Source organism: Anomalospiza imberbis, chromosome 1 (genome assembly GCF_031753505.1).
Source record: "Anomalospiza imberbis isolate Cuckoo-Finch-1a 21T00152 chromosome 1, ASM3175350v1, whole genome shotgun sequence".
In the NCBI taxonomy this organism is placed as follows: domain Eukaryota; kingdom Metazoa; phylum Chordata; class Aves; order Passeriformes; family Viduidae; genus Anomalospiza; species Anomalospiza imberbis.
In genome coordinates, this window is record NC_089681.1 from 46,458,301 (window position 1) to 46,472,447 (window position 14,147).

A 14,147-nucleotide genomic window follows, 5' to 3' on the forward strand; every position below is an offset into this window, starting at 1 on the left:
TGAGGTAATACCATAGATAAGTAGTCCGTTTATTATCTGGCCAGCATTTCTGCTTTGTCTTTTCCTGGTAACTCATAAATCTTTCAGCTTTTACCATAAATGTTTATCATTTTTCCTGTTTCCAGTTTTTTACAAGTTGCTTTGTCTGTGATCACCTCACAGTACAGGTTCTGCTGTACTGAGGAAGTTCAGCTGGCTGAGGCCTTTGCAAAAAAGGAAGAAATGGTGGGCAACCTCTTGAACTTAAAAAAAAAAAATGCTGTTCATGGCTGACCCTTGTGACACTTTCCCATTTTCCTTGATCCTGGTTGTTGGTTTGTTAGATTGTTTTGAACATTTAATGATCCAGCTGCCAGCTTTCAGTAACTGAATTGTATCATTATTGGAGAAATCTGGTTGCACTTTATTAGAGAAAACATCATTGTTTATATTGTTGTCCTGTTCCTCCCTTGTAATTTTTCCTATTATTGTTTAGAATAACACCCAAGTCTGTCTCAGAAATAGCCTTTAAAAGATTCCTGTGTTCAGAATCAGTTTCAAAGGAAAAAAATACCACAAACCTGTGGCAAACAGGGCAAATATTTTCAGTAAATATTGGGCATGTGGGTTGACTGTGTTCATTTTAAAGCATTCCTGTAATATTTTCTTCTTTCCTTTGACTCTTCAGATGCTCACATAACATGCAAATAATTTTACAATGGATACAAAAGGAACATTAAATATATTAAAATCTGCATTTTAATAAAATTGTCAATGTATAATACATATCCTGCAACTGAGAAAGAATGATAAAAAAGCAATAAAAAGTTAATATAGGCACAGAACTATTTAATAACTTCTAATGTTTTACAGTATGATAAAAATAAATGCAGTCTTGAAACTGTTGATATCAATGTAAGAAATGTCCTAGTCTGAGTTTAATGTTTTAGCTATTTAAGAGTAGCAGTCCTGCACTATTCATATGCATTTTCTAGCTCCTTTTTACTCTTGGGATTAAGCTTGTGGGCGTGTTTCTTTCTCATTTCAGACGGAGTGGATGTTGAGGATGACCCCTCTTGCTCATGGCCAGCATCATCGCCTTCTAGCAAGGATCAGACTTCCCCGAGCCATGGAGAAGGCTGTGATTTTGGAGAAGAGGAAGGAGGCCCAGGTTTGCCCTATCCGTGCCAGTTCTGTGACAAGTCGTTCAGCCGCCTCAGCTACTTAAAGCACCACGAGCAAAGTCACAGTGACAAGCTCCCTTTCAAATGCACGTATTGCAGCCGTCTCTTCAAACACAAACGGAGCAGGGACCGCCACATAAAGCTTCATACGGGAGACAAGAAGTATCACTGCAGCGAGTGTGATGCGGCGTTCTCAAGGAGCGATCATCTTAAAATTCACTTAAAGACTCATACATCCAACAAGCCATATAAGTGTGCCATTTGTAGACGTGGGTTCCTGTCATCTAGTTCACTGCATGGACACATGCAGGTTCACGAGAGGAACAAAGATGGTTCCCAGTCCGCTTCCCGGATGGAGGACTGGAAAATGAAAGACACTCAGAAATGCAGTCAGTGCGAAGAAGGCTTTGATTTTCCTGAAGATCTTCAGAAGCACATTGCAGAATGTCACCCTGAGTGTTCTCCTAATGAAGACCGATCTGCTCTTCAGTGTGTTTACTGTCATGAACTCTTTGTAGAGGAAACGTCCCTAGTAAATCACATGGAGCAGGCTCATAATGGTGAGAAGAAGAATTCATGCAGCATTTGCTCTGAGAACTTTCACACTGTGGAGGAGCTGTACAGCCACATGGACAGTCACCAGCAGCCAGAGTCGTGCAACCACAGCAACAGCCCATCTTTGGTAACTGTGGGGTACACCTCAGTCTCTAGCACTACCCCAGATTCAAATCTCTCGGTGGATAGCTCAACAATGGTGGAAACAGCTCCTCCTATACCAAAAGGTCGTGGAAGGAAGCGGGCAGCTCAGCAAGTGCCAGATATCACTGGTCCTTCAAGTAAGCAGGCAAAAGTTACTTATAGCTGCATTTATTGCAACAAACAGTTGTTTTCCAGCCTTGCAGTTTTGCAGATACACCTGAAAACTATGCATTTAGATAAACCTGAACAAGCCCATATCTGTCAGTATTGTTTGGAGGTATTGCCATCTCTCTACAATCTGAATGAACATCTTAAGCAAGTCCATGAAGCTCCAGACCCAGCACTGATTGTTTCTACCATGCCTGCCATGGTCTACCAGTGCAACTTCTGCTCTGAAGTGTTCAATGACCTCAACACCCTTCAGGAACACATCCGATGTTCTCATGGATTTGCCAACCCTGCTGCTAAGGACAGTAATGCATTCTTTTGTCCCCATTGCTACATGGGATTTCTTACAGATTCTTCCCTGGAAGAGCATATTAGACAAGTCCATTGTGATCTTAGCAGTTCCCGTTTTGGTTCTCCTGTGCTTGGAACTCCTAAAGATCCAGTGGTGGAAGTGTATTCTTGTTCTTACTGTACCAATTCTCCAATATTTAATAGTGTTCTTAAACTGAACAAGCATATCAAGGAGAACCATAAGAACATTCCTTTGGCGCTGAATTACATCCACAATGGAAAAAAGTCCAGAGCCATGAGTCCATTATCTCCTGTAACCATTGAGCAGACCTCTTTAAAGATGATGCAGGCAGTTGGAGGTGCTCCTCCTCGTCCTGCCGGGGAATATATTTGTAATCAGTGTGGTGCTAAGTATACTTCCTTGGATGGTTTTCAGACTCATTTGAAAACACATCTTGACACTGTCCTGCCAAAACTGACCTGCCCTCAGTGCAACAAGGAATTTCCAAATCAGGAGTCACTGCTGAAGCATGTTACCATTCATTTCATGATCACCTCAACCTACTACATCTGTGAAAGCTGTGACAAGCAGTTTACTTCTGTGGATGACTTGCAGAAACACCTACTAGACATGCATACTTTTGTGTTCTTCCGCTGCACCTTGTGCCAAGAGGTTTTTGACTCCAAAGTCTCCATTCAGCTGCACTTGGCTGTGAAGCACAGCAATGAGAAGAAGGTATACAGATGTACATCTTGCAACTGGGATTTCCGCAATGAGACTGACCTACAGCTTCATGTGAAACACAACCACCTGGAGAACCAAGGCAAAGTACACAAGTGCATCTTCTGTGGTGAATCCTTTGGTACGGAGGTGGAGCTGCAGTGTCACATCACTACGCACAGCAAGAAGTACAACTGTAAGTTCTGCAGCAAAGCTTTCCATGCTATCATCTTGCTGGAAAAGCACTTGAGGGAAAAACATTGTGTTTTTGAAACGAAAACTCCAAACTGTGGAACGAATGGGGCATCTGAGCAAGTTCAGAAAGAGGAAGTGGAACTCCAGACTTTGCTGACAAATAGCCAGGAGTCCCATAACAGCCATGATGGCAGTGAAGAAGATGTGGATACATCTGAGCCTATGTATGGCTGTGACATTTGTGGAGCAGCTTACACCATGGAGACTCTCTTGCAGAATCACCAGCTGCGAGACCACAACATTCGACCTGGAGAAAGCGCCATAGTGAAGAAAAAGGCTGAGCTCATTAAGGGGAATTACAAGTGTAATGTGTGTTCTCGAACATTCTTCTCTGAAAATGGGCTTCGAGAGCACATGCAGACACACTTGGGACCAGTGAAACACTATATGTGCCCAATCTGTGGTGAACGGTTTCCGTCTCTTCTGACTCTTACTGAACATAAGGTCACACATAGTAAGAGCCTGGACACTGGAAACTGCAGGATTTGCAAGATGCCACTCCAGAGTGAGGAGGAATTTTTAGAGCATTGCCAAATGCACCCTGACCTGAGGAACTCCTTGACGGGGTTCCGCTGTGTGGTGTGCATGCAGACAGTGACCTCCACGCTGGAACTGAAAATCCATGGCACGTTCCATATGCAGAAAACTGGAAATGGTTCTGCTGTGCAGTCCACGGGACGTGCACAGCATCTCCAGAAACTGTACAAGTGTGCATCTTGCCTGAAAGAATTCCGTTCGAAACAGGATTTAGTGAAACTTGACATCAACGGTCTGCCATATGGTCTGTGTGCTAGCTGTGTTAATCTCAGTAAAAGTGGTAGTCCAAGTGTCAACATCCCTTCAAGCAGTAACAGACAAGGCATGGGCCAAAATGAGAACTTGAGTTCCATTGAGAACAAAAGCAAGGCAGGGGGACTGAAGACTCGCTGTTCTAGTTGCAATGTAAAGTTTGAATCAGAAACTGAACTCCAAAATCATATTCAGTCAATCCACAGAGAGCTTGTTCCAGACAGCAACAGTACACAGCTGAAAACACCACAAGTATCTCCAATGCCTAGAATCAGCCCCTCCCAAACTGAAGAGGTAACCCTTTTTTCTTTGCTCTTGACACCTTCCATCCTTTTGGAAAAAAATCTCCCTTTTTTTAAGCTGTCTTGTCACTTGTCATTAAATGCTTAGGCTGATCCATGTTACATTTCCATCCACAGCCATTAGCTAGTAATTACCTGCTTCTTGATATGCCTTACATCTTGGATTGAATTTTGCGGAATAGGACTTATTCCAGTCTCCCTAGGATATTGTCTTCTGTATCACTGAGGAGACCTATCTTCATGCCAGCACAACTGAGATCTGGAATCTTATCCTAGCTCCCATACGCATTGGAATCCCCAGCTAGGAGTTGTGCTTACGGCAGAGAGCATTAATGACAGAGGAGTAGACACAGTGAGCCAAAATGCTGGCATAAGGGGTTGATTTTTTAGAAAATATTTGTGAGCAACAAATTGAGGGTATTTTTGTTAATTGTGTTGTAGACTTTCATTTTCCCCTCTTCTAGCATATTTTGGTTAAGAAGAAGTGCAATGCTAGCCTAAGGTAAATTGGGAAATCAATCCTTAAGATGCAACTGCTTGTTTTTTTTCTTTCCATTCCTGATGAAGAACATTTTGATGTCACTGAAATTCTGATGATTGAAATTCCATCACACAGCATAACTTAAAAAGTACATATCAAATTCTTGAAAGATGAAATCTGCTTCCTCAGTCACCAGTAACCAAGTAATGACACCTGTATGTGGGGACATAAGGGGGTCGTGTAGTGAGGGAAGAGAATCACTTTTATCTTCAGAATTGTTACTATTTGAATGACTAGAGGTAATAGTTTAAGCATGGTATCTTGCATCTTATAATTCAGGAAGCCTAAAAACACAGCACAAGCAAATTTAAATTTTAAGAAATAACAGCTTTTGTTTCAAGAAAGCTTTTAGCCTATAATGATACAAGCATGGTGCAGCCCATTGCTATGAATGTGTATGGATACCCTGTGGCTAGGGAGCTGCTGCTCTTCCATCACCTTCCTCACTCACTGTTTGTGAGCCCATCTGTTGGGAAAAAACATCTCTCAGCATGTCGTCCAACAGTGTTGTGCAAACTGGAGGACAGGAGGGAGGCAGAGAGGGAAGAGTGAGGGTACACCAGCATATGTAGACCAAGAGGTAAGTATTTATGGAGCTTCTGAGAATGTAGATGAAGATAGGCTGTGAGAAGAACACTTAGGTAGCACAGAGCCTGGAGTGCCATGAAGAGAGAATTGGAGCTGAGAGTTCAGGATGAAGTACCAGCCAGGCTTCACCTCCCAGGGAAAAGCCCTGTGCTTTTATAACTTTATCTCTGGTTTGCTCCTTGGGTGGTGGTAGGGGACACCTGAGGATGGGGTGTGGTGTGGAATTTATGGAAGGCTGTTAGACTAAGAACCTGAGGTCTAAGGAAAACCATCTTTTTAAAGAAGAGGGAAGAGGAGTGGCTCTCATTAGCTGTGTTTTAGGCCACTGATGATCTCACTGCTGCTGAGCCGGAACCACAGGATTACCAGCTGCATGTTTTTCATAGGTTCAGAGTCATCCTGGTTTCTGTTTCTGTCATCTTGCATCAAGTGACTACATGAAATCCCTCTTCCCAATCATGTTGGAAGCCAATTCCTGCTACCTCAAGCACAATCAGAATCATGTGTTAAGTCAGTTACGATGCTAAGATGTTACCAATTTGTCTTTCTCTTGCTTGTAAACTAGACAAAAAGAGATTTGAGAGTCCTTTGTGGTGATGTAAGATCAGTTACCTTCAGTGTCATTAGTGAATCTTCCTGTACTTGGATCAGGTATAATCAGAGTTCTTAGTTATACTGCTAATTGGCATCATGTTCCTCTTCTTAATCCTTTTGATTTTTATATAGAAGTGTATCTAAGCTGAAAAAGCTTTTTAAATTACACATTTGTGAATAGCATTTGTCTCCTTCAAATCACCATTTACCCCCCACTTCCATTCTGAGGATGTAAACTGAGTTTTCAGTGTCTATGGTTCTACTGTCCACATAGTAATGTAGACTTTCAGATTCTTTTCTCATGTGAAGACAAAGCTATCAAATTCCTGATAGAGCGTTAGTAGTTCTGGAAACCATAAATGCACATTTGTAAAATCCTGAAAGATAATTAATTTTTCTAGCAGACATTACTGGTTCAAATTCTAGTGATGCAAGCTATGTAGCAATGAGAAACAAAATTGAAAGTGGTAATGTGCAGATGTTTGAAACTATAGATTGGATGTCCAGACTGAGGAAAGTAAAAACATAAGCATATAACACAAACAATTAAAAAAAAGATTTTTAAAATTTATTATTAGTCACCGGCTGTATAATCCACTGGAAAGATGTTTCTTGAACTGAAGGGCAGTATTATTAATATCAAGGAGTGAAAGTTTCATTTGCATTATTGAGAGTCATGTGATTTGAGATTTCAACCTATATATAAAGAATATTTATATATATATTTCAACCTATATATAAAGAATATTTCACTCATAAGGCAAAAAATAGGTATCTTGCATATATGAGATGAGTTGTCAGATCATTAATATTGCTGAATACCCCTTTTTACTCAGTAAGAGATTTCAATGAATAGAATATTTGAAAATACCTTTTTAGGATAAAAGATCACACTTGGAAGTGTCACTTCTAGCTTCTTTGCTGAGTATTCTCATGGTTGAACTAGAAAATTTCCCTTTTTAGTCTGTTCCCAGTGATGTGATATGGTGCAATTACCTTACCACAGTATAATGTCTTCAGCTGAGCTGTCACCTGCTGAGCTCACCCCACTTGCTGAGTGAAAAATGTTGACCTGCATCATCTCTGCTGAAAGTTACCTTCTGGTGGGATGGAAAATTATGGCTAGTTGCTCATCATTGCTTGCAACGAGTCAAGGAGCGGGTCAAAACTCATTAAGTTCATCACACTGCTGAATCTAGTACCCTTCAGTTATCACACAGACTTAAACAGGCAGATGAACAGCAGCTTTTGAAAGAGCTCTAAAATGTGTAGATCTTCACATTAATCTTTGAGCTTTAATTAGGTGCTGGATTCAGCTGGTTTTAGATTTCTTGTAAAGATCTTGAATCACACTTGCAAGCACACTTTCAGGCTAGGGTGATAACCTTAGTAATAGTTACTGTCTAAAAGCAGAGAACAAGGTCTGGTATGCTGGTAAATTGGGAACTAGACCTTTTTCTGTCACTCATTTGCTTTGCTGACTTGGCCAAAACTGCTTGAACTTCTCTGCTTCATTTTCCTTATTCAAAATATATTTCCTGAAAAGTGTGTTTCCATGTTTACTTACAATGCACATTTTGTAAAGCACTCTGAAGATGAAAATCTGTTCAAGAAAATCTGTGTGGCCTTGACTCTCTTGTTCCTTCTTTATATGCTGTCAGGCACCTAATGAGAGAACTCTTGATTCAGCAGAAAGTGTGCCCTCACTTCTTAAGCTTCAAGACTTCTGTACTTGCTGAATCACACCAGCATAACCGTGCAATAAATTATATTGTCCGTTTCTTAGCTGGTAGGGGAGGAGGGAATGGACTCCAGCTTACACCAACAGTTTAATGTCTAAACCTGAATTATGGTAGAGCGTCCACATGTGCAACTGCACTCAGTTTGGGGTCCTGTTGGTAACTTTCAGAGTAGAAGCGTAATTGCTCCTGTATCACTTTGTTCCATGAATGTGAAGCTCGTGTGAATACTGTATTACCTGTGGCAATGCAGACAGTCCTTCATTAATAATACAGGCATGCTCTAGGTTTTCTGGTCTTGAGGAGAGAAGGAGCAGCATGAGTACACAGCCAAATTACTTCAGGAGTGAAGATGCTTATTTACGTGTGGCAAAAGATTTGCAGAAATTCACTGTTTCAGAGAGTATCAAAAATGGTGAACAAAGGAGAGAGCTCGCAACTGTCACAGCAGCTGGAGAGCAGAATAAGTGAATCTGGGGCTGCTCTTCTGTCCTGTTGTGGTTGTACAGAGCTGTATGCCAGGATGGGCATGTCACAGCAGGGGACACTGGGCACATCACAGCACTGTTCTGGAAGGAGCCATGAAAGTGCAGTCTGACAATGAGCTTGCAGAGATGGGGGTCACAAAATTCAGGTGCTGTGGAGAGCTGTTGGATCCTTGAAACTCAACTTCTCCAACCTCAGATGAATCCAGAAATGGTATCACCCTGGGAGAACGAATGGAACTCAGGTAGGTGTACTCTTTTATCATTACTTTTTTTTTTTGCTCTTTATTTATTCATGGGCTCTGAATCTACCTTTATTTTCTTACTGTTCTTTCCCTTACTTCTCAAAACACTGCCAGACCCACATAGACAGAAAACAGGAACTGCCTTTTGAAGTAGCTGGTTTATTTCAACAGCATGCACTGGCAGTCAGAGGCGGAAAGAAGAGAGAAAAGACTGTAAGCAACCCAGAAATGTTCCCAGATGCATGCTTTTGGCAGGGCATGCAATAGCATTTTAGCAATATAAATCACAGTGCTTTTAACTGAAAAAATGCACTGAAATCTATACTCACGCATTTAATTGAAATACATAAAGAAATTAAAATAATCCTCCTCATCAGCAATCCAAGCTGATCATTCTGACTACAGGATTTTTATGAATAAGCACATAAACTTGTAATGTAAACATAAGTAGTGCCTTGGGTTTCCTGTCAGTGAATCCAGGCCCAGAACAAGTGATTTTCATGCTGTATTTTGGATCCAGGAGCAGAAAAAGGTAAAGGTTTGTTGCTGGCACAAAGATTTGGCTTTGAAATAGTTTATGGAACTAATCTGCAACAAACATATTTTCTGCTTCTGGAGTTTCAAAATTACTTAACTAAAAATACCAGTTTTGTCTTCTGGGTAATTTTAACACTGCTTTCAGGAAAGTATTATTTAAAGTGTCACCATATCTATTCTTAAGAGGGGCTATCCTGGGTTGTTTTGCCACAGTAGGCCACCTCCACTTTGCACTATGCTTTAATTTCTGGTAGTGCCACTATCATGAATTGGCTGATAAGGTCCAGCTTAAGCATTTCTTTTCTCTTTGTCTTAACACTTTTGATGGTGAGCTATCAGGATCCTCTTTGAATTTCACAAGAATAGTATTATTGTTACCCTGTTGCTGTAAATCCTACCAAAGTTAAGCTTCAAACTTCCCACCTCACACACATCATGAGTTCAGTCTGTAAAAGGAAGGCCATATGTTGGCTGGGAGCTGCTGAACAGAAGAAAAGGGGAAAATGTAGTGAGTTTTCTTAGTTTCCTGTCCACTGATCATTAAAATCTAATGCTCTTTGTCTGTCTTGTTATTTGTCAGAGGCTTCAGATGGGGAATTTGGAGAGGCATCTTCTTCACACCCATGGAAAACTTTTCAGGAGAGGATGAAAGGATAACATGTTCTCCAAAATTTTCAAGAGCGCTAAACCAAGATTTTCGTAAAATGAACCAGGGTGGGGGGCGGGGGGGGGGTGAAATGTGTGCTTGAAGAAACACAGAAGAACCAGAGAGGGACACAGGAATGTAGATGAAGTCCTTAAGGATCTCTAGAGAGGGCAAATGTAGATTCAGCAAAGCTTTATGAGACAAAACATCCATGAGGCGTATACTCCTACAGCTCAGCTGTGCAGCCCACTGTCCTCTTGGGGCTTTCCCTGTACTTGGGCCTGCTGGCCAACTGGCTGGTGTAGAACGCCACAATTTCTGCACAGCCCCAGAGGAAAATCACTATAGTGATGAGTGTTTGTATTCTGATTTCAGAACTGGGTAGAAACAAAAAGAAATTCCACATAATTTTCTAGCCTGATCATCTTTAGGAACAAGACACAGCAAATCATGACATATCTCTATTTGTTTGCTGGTTTGCATACCTCTAGAGGATTCTCTCACTTCTACCTCTTATTTTTGGTCTACTCTTGGCCAATTTCCGGTAAAAAATTCATAGATTGATAGTAATCTCAAAGCCTATGAATTTGTTGCAATATCTGGGAAGAGAGGTGACCCAGCAGGTAACAGAATCCAAATAGGAGAGAGGCCTTTAAGAGATACAAACCAGGAAGATGGCTGTAGCTGAAGTTTATACCTGTTTTATATGCGAAAGTCAAGCGAACACAAGACATGAAGTTATAGGAGGAAACTATGATCTGTTCTTTACAAGACTCACAGGCCAGCTTCTTAAGTGACTGTACATGAGAACTGTTTTTCATCACTACTCAATAAAGTTGTTACATATGATGTGTGTATTTCTTTTCTCGTACAACAAACATAACACCCAGATTTGTTACTCTGTCGTGAGGGAAATAAAATGGGCTAACCATTAATTTAAAATGGATATGTAGCCCCAGTACTGCTTGTTTCAAGAAATTATATAAAATGAACATAAGAAAACCACCTGACATGTAGTATCTTGTTAAAGGATACTGTTCTTTGACCTGCCAGAGCTCTGTGATAGCAGATAGTTGATCTTATGCCTGGTGGTTCAAAACTGTGAGGTACCTTTTTTCCCTGCCAAAGCCATCTTTCATTTTTATTGTTTCCTGCATTGTATTACAAATTAATGGATAAATATGACCTGCACTGTTTTATATGGCATATTTTGATGGGTATGACAGCAGAGATTTGTCTCGCTAACATCCATCCTCACCATGTGACATTCTAGGACAAGAAACGGAGGACACAAATGGACACACAGGAAGTTCCCTCTGAACATCAGGAAACACTTCCAGGGCAACCAAGCCCTGGCAGAGGTTACCCAGACAGGTTGTGTATCCCTATGAGATATTCACAAGTCATCTGGATGTGGTCTGGCTCTAGGTGACCCTTCTTGAACAGGAGGACTGGACCAGAGGATCCCCAGAGATCAACCTCAGCCATTTTGTTCTTCAGTGGTTTCTACCCATCTTTGGGCCCACCTATCAGATGTATGTTGGTGTTACCCTGTTGTTCCTTGGTGGATAAACCTTTGTTGCTGGTATATGGCTCCATAAGTCAGTGAATAAAAGGGCCGGGCCCTTCCTGATACTGAGCATCTCAGTTCAGTCCTACCAATAGTAATGTGCACTTCCAGGAATCATTTTTAATGCCTGTGAAATGCCTTTGAAGAGTGTCTTAGAAATGCAGCCATTTCAAAGTTATTTTCTGCTTGTGTGCTCAAAAACAAGGTGGGAGGTAGGAGAGAAGGGAGCTATTTATTCCCTTTGATAATATGTCCACAGTTTTGGTGTCCTGTGTTGGGGTACATTTCCTCTGGTTTTTGCTTATTATTCAGATGTTTCACAGCATTCTGTCTAAAAAGGTACATCTAATGGCTTTTCATATCTGGAAGGCCACCTCTTTCTCTCCACATTTTCCAGTAGGAAACGGGACGAAACAAAGAATGATCTGAGACGTCAAGTTTCCAGATTTCCTTCTGTATTTGCGTTATCACTGCTACAACAATCCTCTTGGTTTCTACTCTGATGGCTGGAATTGGTTTAGGGCCAACCTATAGGAACATGGCTGTCTGCTTACAAATCCTTACAACCATCACAGACAGTGGTCAAACTTGTAATTGATCCTGTTCTGCTGCTCGGTGCTTCTCTCACAGGCCTAGGCAGGGAATGTCTGCATCACCTGGTGATTTTACCAAACTATCAGTCTTAACCATAGTTACTCATTTCTCATATGCTTCCTGCTTCACAGCTGCTTTTTATGATGGTGGTTGCGTGGTTGAAGTCCTTCAAACCTAGAAGTATATAGCATTATGCTTCTGAAACAAATTTAGCAATACTTTTTTTAAGATAGGGGAATGGTAGACTGAAGCCCCATGTAAAAAGACATTAACTTTTTACAGGATGTACCTAAGAGGAACTGCTGGTATTTTAAGAATTAATGTGAAAGTAAAAGATTATGAAATAGAGGCAGTTCTGTGAAGTTCCCTTAATTCCCATAGAGGAGAGCGAGTATGTCTTCACAGGAAAAAAGCCAGTTAGACACAAATCATTGTGGATAGTGTTGAAGAGTGGCTGAGCAGAGTGCTTGTTTTGCTGGTACACCTCTTCCTTGGGCAGCTGCACTGCCCCAGCGGAGGTTTTCCAGCTGGGCACAGAGTCAAGCGTCATTGCAGTGTCAGCAGCTGTGTGCCAGCTCAGATGCTACCAGTATATTTGTTAACGTTGATGTGGCCTAAGTGTATCCATAGAGGGTAATACTAAAATCACAGCAATATGATTGTAGGACTCCGTTTATGGCATATTTTGTACTGCCTTTTTAAAACCCCAGTCTTGCCCATGTTATCGTGTGAAGCCTTCATTTGTGAAGTCCCATTGACTTCCCCAAGTGCAGAGCTAATTGCATGAGAAAGATCTAAGGGGTTTACTCCTTCTCTTGATACTTCAATGAAAATTAATTTCTTATATATTATGTATGAGTAATATATTTCTGTTTGTACATTAATATTAATGTTGCATATTTTTGAGCGCAAGTTCTATTCTGTAGGATTAAATTATTTTGGTAAGTAATAGTGCAGAATTCAGTTTGAGTTAAAAGTGGACGATTAAGGGTAGGGGGAGGGTCCTGAGTCACACTTTGGAAAGTGAAATCAATCAGCATTAATTCTCCACAGAGTGGAAGAAAAATAGTTGTAGTGTTTAAATTACGAAAAAAAAAAAAAAAAAAAGGTATATAAAAAGCTACTGATTTTGCCTTCCTGTTAAAATCCAGAGAGCTTTTACAAAATTTGTGATGGAGAAAAGAGACAAGAATATTCTCTTGTGCGTACTTGCAAACTATTAATTTTATTGGCCTACATCTGTTGCTGATTGTTGGTGAAGAAAGTAGTGGCTTTATTGAATGACAGTCTGTCTTAGCATGCCTTTTTTAAAAAACAAAGCAAAAAACCCCAACTTTTAAAGGGAAAAGATGTCAGCTTACTCAGAATATCAGCTTTTTGAGTCTCAGACCTGCCAAGTCAAACTCTATTGCCTTTGCTTTGATGCCACTCCATCTGCAGAATTATCATTGTGATGTTGGTCATTGTTCCTTCTCAATGTCCTTAGCCACACAGCAGCTCTGACACAGATGCTGAGTGTTGGGATGCCTTTGGATGGGTTAACAGCTCTAGGGCTTCAGAGGGTTTCATTGCCTTTGGCTTTAAGTGCAGTGTAAGGGGACTGAAAGGGGTGGGGATGCTGACAGAAAGTTCAGCTGCTGACACAGTCAGCCCCAACTTCCTGAGCACTGCTCAGCAGATACATGTGCACTGCTCAGAGACTCAGCCTCACCCAGGATCAGGCCCTCAGACAGAAAGAACTGTATTTGCTTATCTGATCCCAAATCAAATTCAGAGTACTTTAAGCTGTTTGTATTCATAAATTTTTAAGCCTAATATGAAGTAATTGAGAGAGAAAATAAATATACAGCCATGTGCTGCCAGGTTTTAGAGTTACTTTTCTGACAGGTATTTCACTTCAGGACTGAGTTTGAAAGGCCTAGAGAGAGTTAAAGGATTAGAGATCTCAAAGGGAAGAGATGCAATTCTTGAATGTGGCAAGATGTGTTTTTTTCTGCGTGGGGATGTGAGACATTGCAAGCTAATGCTCTTCGTCAGCTAGGGGAGGGAAAGGTTTGTAACTAAGAGACTTTGAAGACAGACATGATTAAATACAGAATCCAGAATAAAGGTGAAACACAGAACAGCAGACCATGATTTCAAGCAGAATAGAGAAGTAAGGACTGAAAACATGAACTTTTGTATTTCTGACTCAATATATTTTCTGTATGCAATAAGTAA

At 40.8% G+C, this 14,147-nt stretch overlaps 1 protein-coding gene across 12 annotated transcripts in view; it reads left to right on the plus strand.

The window, feature by feature from the left end:
• The window catches only part of ZNF521 (zinc finger protein 521), a 229,847-nt gene that overhangs the window by 92,066 nt on the left and 123,634 nt on the right, over positions 1 to 14,147 (plus strand). For all 12 annotated transcript variants that reach the window (XR_010999165.1, XM_068190406.1, XM_068190412.1 and 9 more), the window contains one exon: positions 1,028 to 4,380. Coding sequence is in view for 11 of the 12 variants with exons in the window: in XM_068190412.1 (XP_068046513.1) it covers positions 1,028 to 4,380 (3,353 nt within the window). In the remaining variant the exon portion in view is untranslated. The remainder of the gene's footprint in view (positions 1 to 1,027; positions 4,381 to 14,147) is intronic.